Here is a 10,150-nt window from a genome sequence, read left to right as displayed (position 1 = left end):
TTATCTATCTAGTTTCAAACTGCGCATTACAGGTAGGAAGGTTATACTTTGAAATAAAATTCTTTTACTAATCATATAAATTAAATATGGTTTAATAAGTTCAAACTTTCTGCAATTTGTGTAGATGGAATCTTGTAGTTGGATGTACGATAGAACTAATCCTGGTCGATTTGGGTTGAAGAATGAATTTGTAGCCGGCGTTTATGATTTTGTTGACTATGCTAAAACACTTGAGGATTTTACAATTCATGGTGTGGTTAGGTGTCCTTGTTCTAAATGTGAATGTACGAAATTCGAGACCCAGAGATTGTTAGGCGACATCTAATGGAAAAAGGTTTTAAAAGTAATTATACAGTTTGGACTAGTCATGGAGAAACGCGTAACAATTTGGGTGGATTTCAGAACTTTGTTGTGGGTGAAAGTAGTAGGATGGTAGAACCTACTGTCATCCGAGAATTCTAGAATGCACGACATGGTTCAGGATGGTTGTGGCATGCATTGGGGCTTTGAATCAAGTGGCCATGTTGAAGAACCTCCCAATAAAGAGGCCGGCCGTTTTTATAAAAAGTTAAAAAAAGCTAGTCGGCCCTTACATGATGGTTCTACCCACTCAATTATCTGTCGCTGTTAGATTATTGAGTATCAAAGCAGATAACAATGTTCCCCAAGGGGCAATGGATTCTGTGATTGACCTCATGCATGAATTGGTTGACCCGACTCTAGAGATACCCGATAATTACTATAAGGCAAAGAGATTGGTATCTAAGTTGGGACTCTCGTCGGTGAGAATTGATTCTTTGTGAAAATGGCTGCATGTTATACTATAATGATGACGTCGATCTAGAATGTTGTAAGTTTTGTGGTAGTGAACGGTTTAGGCATACACGTAGCGGGAAGAGAGTGGCTGTTAAGGCAATGCATTATTTACCTCTAATACCAAGGTTAAAGAGGTTGTATGCATCTAATAGCTCTGCTCCTCATATGAGATGGCACAGTGAAAATAGAAGGCCACTGGGTGTTATGTGTCATCCATCGGATGGTGAGGCCTGGAAGCATTTTGATAGAACCTATCCAGACTTTGCAGTACGAACCACGTAACGTTAGGTTGGGTTTATGTTCTGACGGATTCACTCCGCATTCTGGCTCTGCTGCTCCATATTCTTGTTGGCCTGTGTTTATAACACCGTATAATCTTCCCCCAGAGATGTGTATGACTAGTCCATATATATTCCTTAATTGCATTATTCCCCGGACCGCGTAATCCAAAAGTCTTGATTGATGTGTACTTGCAACCTTTGGTTGATGAGCTGAAACAGTTGTGGGTTGAAGGGGTTGAGACATATGACATTTCGCGTAAGCAGAATTTTAATTTGAGGGCCGCTTTAATGTGGACTATTAATGATTTTCCTGCATATGGGATGTTGTCTGGGTGGATGACAGCCGGAAAGTTAGCGTGTCCTCACTGCATGGAAAATACTAAGTCCTTCACTTTAAAAAACGGCAAAAAAAATTCATGGTTTGATTGTCACCGTCGGTTCTTGCCGATGGATCATCCCTTCAGGAGAATGAAAAATGCATTCAAGAATAATACAATTGAACAAGATTGTCCACCTCCAATACTGTCTGGTGAGAATATTTGGGAGAGGGTTCAACACCTCCCAAAAGTTACCGAAGAACCGTCTGATTCGATGGGTATGGGGTTTACCATAACTGGACAAAGCAGAGCATATTTTGGGAGTTGTCATATTGGAAGGATAATCTTCTACGCCATAATCTTGATGTCATGCACATTGAAAAAAATTACTTTGATAATTTGTTTAACACAGTGATGGATGTGAAGGACAAGACGAAAGATAATGTTAAGGCTAGAATGGACTTGATTGAGTATTGTGGACGAAAAGAGTTATGGTTGCAACCTAAATAGAACAGGTTCTTCAAGCCTAAGGCTAGCTATTCTTTCACAATGGAGCAGAAGCGAAAAATTTGTGAGTGGCTCCAGAACTTAAAGATGCCCGATGGCCATGCATCAAATTTTGGATCACGTGTTGATATGGATTAAGGCAGGATACATGGGATGAAAAGTCATGACTGTCACGTTTTCATGGAAACTTTACTCCCTATTGCATTTAGTGGCTTGCCTGAACGATACTGAAACCTATGTCGAAATTAGTTTATTCTTCAAAGACTTGTGTTCTAGTACGTTGAGGGAGGATAACCTTTGTCGGATGCATCGAATATTCCCGTTATCACAAACAAAATTGGAGAAAATTCTTCCACCGGGGTTCTTTGATGTGATGGAACATCTTCCAATTCACCTTGCATACGAAGCCCGGCTCGGAGGCCCAGTTCAATATAGGTGGATGTATCCCTTCGAGAGGTAATGAGTCAATTTTTTTTTTTTTGTTCCTATCTAATCTATTTTTAAATTTTTTTAAAAATACACCACGATATAAATGCAGGTCTATTGGTAAGTTAAAAAGGGCTATGAAGCAAAAATCGAAAGTGGAAGGCTCAATGTTGAAGTTTATCTTGCCAAGGAAACATCCCATTTACTCGTTCTTACTACTTTCAGAACGATGTGGCTTGTTTGAGAAACAGGCCTAATCGACACTATGATGGAGGTGTGAATAACTCTTTGTTGAAGCCCATATCGATCTTCAATCGACCAGGTGATGGGTCCAAAAAACGTGAGAGACCATTGAATCAAATGGAGTATAAATCAGCTTCGACACATATCTTGTTAAATTGCCCAGAAGTTCAACCTTATTATGAGTAAGTTTACCAAAAATTGCAAAATTTCATCATTTAAATTGAGAATAGGTGCTAACCTAAATTCCATTTTGTTGAATAGTCTCTTTGTGGAGATATATGGCCAAGAAACAGTGTCCGACCAATTTGGGACTTGGTTTAACAATTATGTAAGTTTTATATATAATTTTCTAACCCAATGTAGCAACATTACTAAGTTTTGAGTTCTAATATTTCTAACTTTCTAATACTTAACTTTTAATAGGTTTACAAGAATCCGTGTGGTTTTCATGAACAATTTTTGATGGACTTATCTTGGGGACCAACTAGTGTCCATTGTATGGACAAATATGTTGTTAATGGTTTCAAATTTAATACCCGAGAGTGTGCTAACCACATGAAAACTAATAACAGTGGTGTGTGGGTTAAAGGTGCTGATGGTGTTGATTATTTTGGTGTAGTTGAAGAGATCTTAGAGTTAGATTATTCTGGTTGGCCTCTCAAAAAGATTGTTCTTTTCCTATGTAACTGGTTTGATCCAACCCCAAAAAGAGGTACGAGGGTACTTGTGGAGTGCAATATAATTGAAGTAAAGCACAAGCGGAGGCTTGCAGGTTACGATCCTTTCATCATTGCACACAATGTTAAGCAGGTGTACTATGTCCCTTATCCATTAAGACCAGATAAGTCTGATTGGTGGGTGGTTATTAAAACCAAGCCGGTTGGTCGTGTGGAAGTTGAGAATGATTTGCCTGCTGCCTTTCAGACTGACGACACATCACATGTTAACCAAGTAGTCGACTCAGAATTAGAAACTGAACTGGAGCATCCAGAACATATATTAGAAGAAGTGGATGTAGCACAAGTTACTGATGAAGTAGAAGAAAATGATGAAATTGAAACAAGCGATGAGGAAGAATGGTCTAACGAGGAAGAAAATGATGAAAATTAGTTTGTATTTCATTTTAGAACTATTTAATATCTGTAGTTTTATTTAATTGATTGTAAGACTTATAAGTATCTGAATGTTAATTGAATGTTAGATTTATAAGTGTCTCATATTGTTTGGGTATTTGGTTGGTATTTTATGTTTTGCAGATTTACTAACTTCAGTAGTTAAATGCTAATGTCATTTTGGTGTTTTTTGTTTTGTGCGTTAGTATTTACCATTAACATTTAATCTTTGTTTCATAATTTAATTGCAGTACTTACTTATATTTATTTTGTAGATGGCAGGTGATAAAAAGGGTAAGGCTATTGCGAAAGCCCCAAAAAAGTCAAAAAAGAAGGGTTTGTATATACCACCAGAAGGCATAGAGCCAGGTCCCCTTCGGATTGGAGCTAGAGATTCTGCACCTTGCCTTCCACCACTTGGCCCTCCGATGTCAGGTGTTGCAGATGGGTTGTCATGGAGTCAGCCGACTGGCCATGTCGCAGTGCCACCATATTTTTGGCCTCAGGGCCAGACAGAGCCACATGCACGACGATCTCAGTCCCCCATCACACCTTTGACGATCCCACATGGCCTCCCTGAGTTTTATCATGTGTCACAGCGAGCGGCTAGGAGTGGTACTCCGACAGTTACTCCTAGCCCGACTGTGTCACAACCATCGACATCAACTACTCCACATGTTGGGACGTCGGAGCGTGAAGAAAGTAGCTCTGATTCTGACGAAGAACGTCCCAAAAAAGGAGACCCTCCACAGGTTTTGAATTTTGATATGAATGGTCGTCTCATAATTGAGCCAGTTGGATACACGTAAGTTTATTTAATTTGCATAACTTATTTATTTTATTATAAGACATCAAATTTTATAGCATCTAGTTATCTTATTGTTTTAATGCAGCTTCTATCCAGGCAAAGCAACAAAAAGAATTTCAAAGACGATCAAAGGACTCTATAGAGGCGCTGTTCCGTCTTGGGCAAGGTGCTAGTGAAACCGAAGAAGCGAGATGTTTCTCGAGTTTAGGGTATTTAATATTTGTAGTAAAATACTATATATTGATTGTTTATGGGATATTCCTTTAATATGCTCCCTAATCATATTAATTTCTTTGCGGAGACAAAGTGTTCCCGGGAAGCCGAACATCATGATTTAGTAGCGCAGAACTTTGAGAAAAAAGCGGCAAAAATACTTAAGGATGCGTTACTTAGAGCTCGTAATAATTGCGTGCAGCCTGATTGGATTCAAGATGAATGGTGGAAGGACCTGCTGCACTACTGGGCAACTGATCCGACTTTTTTGAAACGAAGTGAAAATGGGAAGGCCGCTAGAGCCTCAGTGAAAGGTGGATCGCTGCACACTAGTGGCGCCACGAGTCAAGTGGACTTGATGAAACGGCTGGTATGTCTCCTTCTTTAGCTTTGTCAAATGACATTTCTTATTCTTGTTGGTTCAAATTTATGGAACTGTTTTGGTTCTTTATTGGGAGAAGTATTCAAAACACACTCCAATTGGATTTTTAACTACGATTTTGTTTAACACATTTTGTTTGGCATGGGATCTATTGGACTATTTTTTTGTGAATTATTGAGGGTATTATTAGGTGACGTTTAGTTCAATTTGGGATTGAGTCCATGGTTTAGTTAATACAACAAAAAATAGTCCAACATAGGACTCATTTGTGTTATAGCAATTTCGGGTTGTTTAACACTTTTCCCTTCTTTATTTTTTGTTATTTGTGATTTTGTTGGATTGTGTTGGTTCGGTTATTTGTGTGTGTGGGATTTTAGTCATTTTTACGGTTTGTGTGTTTTAGTCATTTTTTGACTATTTTTTAGTCATTTTTTGTTTTTTTATGGAAGCATTTTTCTATTTTTTTTCGAATAGTTTTTTGGGATTCTATGATTTTTTGATTCAAATTGATTGGTTTGTTGGGACTGGTTTTTACGGACTATTTTAGTCATTTTTACGAGTCTGTTTTAGTCATTTTTTGAGAATGTTTTAGTCATTTTTTGGACTGTTTTTTATGGACATTTTTGGATTTTTTTCGGTGATTGTTTTTTTGGGATATTGTTTGTCATTTTTGTTGGGACTAGTTTTTTACGTTTTTTAGTCATTTTTACGGACTTTTTAGTCATTTTTTGGAATGTTGTTTTAGTCATTTTTTGGATCGTTTTTTATGGATCGGTTTTTGGGATCGTTTTTTCGAACAGTTTTTTGGGACTGTTTTTACGGACTGTTTTAGTCATTTTTACGGAATCGTTTTAGTCATTTTTTGAATATTTTAGTCATTTTTGGACATGTTTTTGTGGAGCTTTTGTGTGATTTGGATTTTTTTTTTTTTTTGACTTTTTTGGGACATGCCTTTTGTGGAAATAGGCTTTTTGGGGACAAAGAGGAAACTGTGGACTTTTTGGGGACAACATTCCCAACTAGCCTTTTTTTAAGGGCACGTTTGATATGACGGAAGTCATTTTTCATCAAAAAGTGAAAATTGACTATCCTCACTTATGAAAAAGAGTAATTTTGCTTATAAGAACAAACTTAACTTTTACATTCATATCACTTGTTTCAACCAACATTTTGACATTATTGTCAAGATTTAATACCCAAAAGTTTCATCGAAACACTATCTTATTTGTTATTTGCTAATATTATTATTCATTCTCTTTTTGAAAAAAAAAAAAAATCTCTTTGAAAAATATTTCCCCTGAAACACTTTTTCATGTAAAATGACTTTCGTCTTGGAAAGTTCAAAACACGGCCTAATTTAATGATTTTCAAGCTATAACACACCTTAGTTGAAGAGATTTTCAAGCGATAACAAATAGTAAAACATATTGAATAATTGTCATGGTTTCATTTTTTGTTACAATAAATTTTGTGTACGTAGGGAAAAGTATCCTCCAAATCCAATTATCTCAAATAATATGGGACTTTATTCTTATGAAAATGATTCCCCTACCTGATTTGGACAATTATGTGGTCAAATTTGACTACTGAAACCTATAGCAATCAATCATGGAAACTTCTCGATGTGATAAAAGTAACACGAGCTAATAAAGCCTCGAAGTAGTAAGTACAGTGAGTTTTCCAAGTTGAAAGAGCCATGTGACTGATTTGACATATATAGTTAGTAATGTAGGAATCAAGTACTGAGTAGGGACTTTGCCAAATTGCTATGCATGTGTTCCCAAACAATGTAGCTTGTCCATTCATTAGCTCCTCACTTTATTCTTATGACATGATAATGACACAATATCAAAGTAGAGAGATTTCTCAGTTTGCATGTAGAGACCCTGCTTGTGTTCGGAGCCCCTATTCCTAAAAAGCACTTGAAACATTGCTGTTGGTATTGGGAAATGGCAAAAGGTTTTAGTGACAAATAGTTCTTCTACAATTTGAAGAAAACGTTACATCTCTGGTTACTTGAGATGATTTGATCATATCCTACATCACCTTTCAGATTTTTCACTCTATGTGTAAAATCATGTCAGATGAAGGTGGTACAAGAAGATAAAGATAGATCTAAGATCACATTAAAGAAAATTATATCAAAAGATTTATATACAATCTCTTAGAATATATTTTAGGGCACAATGAAAGAAAAAATAACTATATTTTCTATGCGAATTACTCGGGATTAAATTTTAATCATCTTAGTATGTTCACTTCGATTTGGGACTTTTTTTAGGTGTATTTTTAGTTGGTTTTAGTTAAATTTATATGCCTGTTAAAACATAGATAACTTATAGGACTTCCACATAAAATTGGACAAGAATGAGGTCAAATGAATCGACATTTTTGGACAGTTTTTGGGAATTTTATATAACCAACCACAACTTGTTCCTTCTTTTAAGAAGCCTCAATTCAAACACTTGTTAGGTTGTAGTAGGGGTGTCAAATGGGCGAATTGGGCTGTTTTTTTTTTGGGGACTATTTTTTTGGACAGTTTTTTGGGACTGCTTTTGTGGACTGTTTTTTCTAGACTGTTTTTTTTTTGGACTGTTTTTGGGGATTGTTTTACGGACTGTTTTTTTTTTTTGGACAGTTTTTTGGGACTGTTTTGTGCGGACTGTTTTTTCTAGACTTTTTTTTTTTTTTTTTTACTGTTTTTGGTCATTTATGGACTGTTTTTGGGCACTGTTTTTGTGGTCTATTTTTTTTTTGGACTATTTTTAGGACAGTTTTTGCGAACTTTTTTAATTGTTAATTTTGATTTGTTTGTAGGAGCTCCAGAGGGGTCAGGCGGTACCTCAAGATGAGATCTTTAAGATAACTCACACGAGGAAGGAGAAGAACGCTGATGGTACAGATCGATGGGTTGAGCCAAGGGCTGAGCGAACTTGGGTAAGTCGTTAGTTAACAATAATAATATATTTTTTGTACTAAATTAGACTATTAACATTGCATCCTTTAATTTCAGAACGAATTTCAACAACACTTTGGGGAGTTTCGAGCCACTCAGCCAAGTACCACGCAGATGACCGATGAGTTAATACAGCAACAATGGATTGAGAAGGTTGCTCCCCCAACAAGGCATGGGACAGTTTATGGGATGCCTAATCGAGCCTTTCGTCGATACCCGTCGGCCCTTGAAGCCGTAGGTGTTACTGATGATGGGACGGTTGATCCTAAGGAGTATGAAGCTATGAAAGCATCAAGTTGACTCGCTAACAAGAACACTTAATTCCTCGGAGGCCGTGGATGTTGGGTATGGAAGCCCGGATTAATAGCTTACTTAATTCGCGTCGTTTCCGATTCCCCCGTGTCCTCGGGGATGCTCGTAGGTCACGCCTCCTAGCCAACCCCGACCTTCCCAAGGTAGACGACGTTGGTCGCAAGTCGACATAAATCATGCTCTTGTCGATGAGTCTAGTGGGGAGGATACCGATCATGTCTCTAACACCGAACATTGACCTTTTTGATTAATGTGCTTTTGGATTCTAATTTGCTATGTTTAAATGGATATGTATATTATGTTTAAGGGTTTGAATGTGGTTTTAATTTGAACTAGAAGTACTTTTAATTTTAAGATGTTTAAGTGTTTGAACGTAGTTTATGATGTTTAAGTGTTTGAATGGACAATGTTTAAGTGTTCAAGTGTTTGAACATTGTTTATGGTTGTTGTGTTGAATTGTTGATGAATTGGATGACTCTTTTGGTTGATGAATTTGGTTATTTGAAAATTGGCAGGTGGGATGTCAAAAACAGGCAAATGCTGGAAAAAATATTCCAGATTTTCGACCACATGTGGTCGAAATCTGGCAACCATATTGCTAAATTTCGACCACACGTGGTCGAAATTGTACCCAGAAAAATACAATTTCGACCACATGTGGTCGAAATTTAGCAATATGGTTGCAATTTCGACCACATGTGGTCGAAAATTTGGAATTTAATTTACAATTTCGACCACAAGTGGTCGAAATTGTGCAAATTTTTTTATATATTTAAATATAAATAATGTTTTCGACCACACGTAGTCGAAAAAGTTAAATATATAATTTAATATAAAAATAATTTTTCGACCACATGTGGTCGAAAATAATTTTCCCTTATATTCGGTAGAATGTGATTGCGACCACGTGTGGTCGAAAAAAAATTTCGACCTACCGATTAGCGACCACCGCGTGTGGTCGAAAAATTGGTCGAAATAAAGGCCTTTTCGACCTCGTGTGGTCGAAATTTTTGGTCGAAAATCCTGTTTTTTTTAGTAGTGGAAACTCCTCCAAGAAACTTTAAAATTGACCCTAAAATGAAAATATAAATTAAGAAATAGATAGCAATCACTACAAGAGAACAGGCTATTAGCTAGGGATTCTATCTAGGAAATACAGATCCGTAGCTAATATTCAACAGTAGCTAGGGATTTATCTAGAAAAGTGTCATTCCCTTGCAAAAAAATTCGACTGAAAATTTAGTCAGAATATTGCTAGGAATTGGCTAGGGCCGATTCCTAGCTAAACTGTAGCTAGAACATTTTCCTAGAAATATCTATGGCTAATTCTTAGCGGGAATTCCAATTTGGCGCCAATTTTCTTTTTCCAAATGACTGTGGTTTAGCTAGGATACAATCCGTGGCTAATTCCTAGCAATATGTTAGCTAGGATGTTTCCTAGCTAAATTTTAGCGGGAATTCGATTTTGGTGCTAAAAAAATGTCTCAACAGATTGTGATTTAGCTAGGAACACAACCCCTAGCTAATCGCTAGCTAAAAAGTTGCTAGGACGCATCCTAGCCAAATTTATGGCTAAATTTTAGGGGATTTCTAAGATAATGCTAATTTTGGTCAGTTCTTTTTAGCTGGGATGAACTCCATAATTAATCTCTAAAAATTGTTATTATTATTATTATTATTATTATTATTATTATTATTATTATTATTATTAAATTGAAATTATTATAAATAAATAAAAAAATGTATAGACGACGATAATAAGAGTTTAATAGCCGCT

The 10,150-nt window shown here is 36.5% G+C and overlaps 2 protein-coding genes across 2 annotated transcripts; both read left to right on the top strand.

Annotated features, from left to right (window-relative positions):
* Nucleotides 1-2,255: 2,255 nt before the first annotated feature.
* Nucleotides 2,256-4,683, top strand: LOC132045420 (uncharacterized). Its single transcript, XM_059436000.1, has 5 exons — nt 2,256-2,377; nt 2,460-2,772; nt 2,852-2,918; nt 3,978-4,507; nt 4,596-4,683. Exons 2-5 carry the CDS (start codon nt 2,708-2,710, stop codon nt 4,681-4,683), a joined length of 750 nt encoding a protein of 249 aa, XP_059291983.1. The 5' UTR covers nt 2,256-2,377; nt 2,460-2,707.
* An 18-nt stretch (nt 4,684-4,701) lies between these two features.
* LOC132045422 (uncharacterized) lies at nt 4,702-8,390 on the top strand. The gene is made up of 4 exons (XM_059436002.1): nt 4,702-4,719; nt 4,926-5,093; nt 7,923-8,042; nt 8,119-8,390. The coding sequence occupies exons 1-4, from the start codon at nt 4,702-4,704 to the stop codon at nt 8,359-8,361; spliced, it is 549 nt and encodes a 182-aa protein (XP_059291985.1). The 3' UTR covers nt 8,362-8,390.
* The last annotated feature ends 1,760 nt before the right edge of the window (nt 8,391-10,150 follow it).

The sequence above is a fragment of the Lycium ferocissimum genome, unplaced genomic scaffold, assembly GCF_029784015.1.
Source record: "Lycium ferocissimum isolate CSIRO_LF1 unplaced genomic scaffold, AGI_CSIRO_Lferr_CH_V1 ctg6620, whole genome shotgun sequence".
In the NCBI taxonomy this organism is placed as follows: domain Eukaryota; kingdom Viridiplantae; phylum Streptophyta; class Magnoliopsida; order Solanales; family Solanaceae; genus Lycium; species Lycium ferocissimum.
This window is presented reverse-complemented; position numbering and strand designations above follow the sequence as displayed.

Coding starts and splice junctions, on each gene's coding strand:
- LOC132045420 (XM_059436000.1), top strand. CDS start 2,708: ATGGAGTATAAATCAGCTTCGACACATATCTTGTTAAATTGCCCAGAA. Junction 2,919..3,977: donor GGACTTGGTTTAACAATTAT/GTAAGTTTTATA, acceptor TTTATTTTGTAG/ATGGCAGGTGATAAAAAGGG. Junction 4,508..4,595: donor ATTGAGCCAGTTGGATACAC/GTAAGTTTATTT, acceptor GTTTTAATGCAG/CTTCTATCCAGGCAAAGCAA.
- LOC132045422 (XM_059436002.1), top strand. Junction 5,094..7,922: donor TGGACTTGATGAAACGGCTG/GTATGTCTCCTT, acceptor ATTTGTTTGTAG/GAGCTCCAGAGGGGTCAGGC. Junction 8,043..8,118: donor CAAGGGCTGAGCGAACTTGG/GTAAGTCGTTAG, acceptor CTTTAATTTCAG/AACGAATTTCAACAACACTT.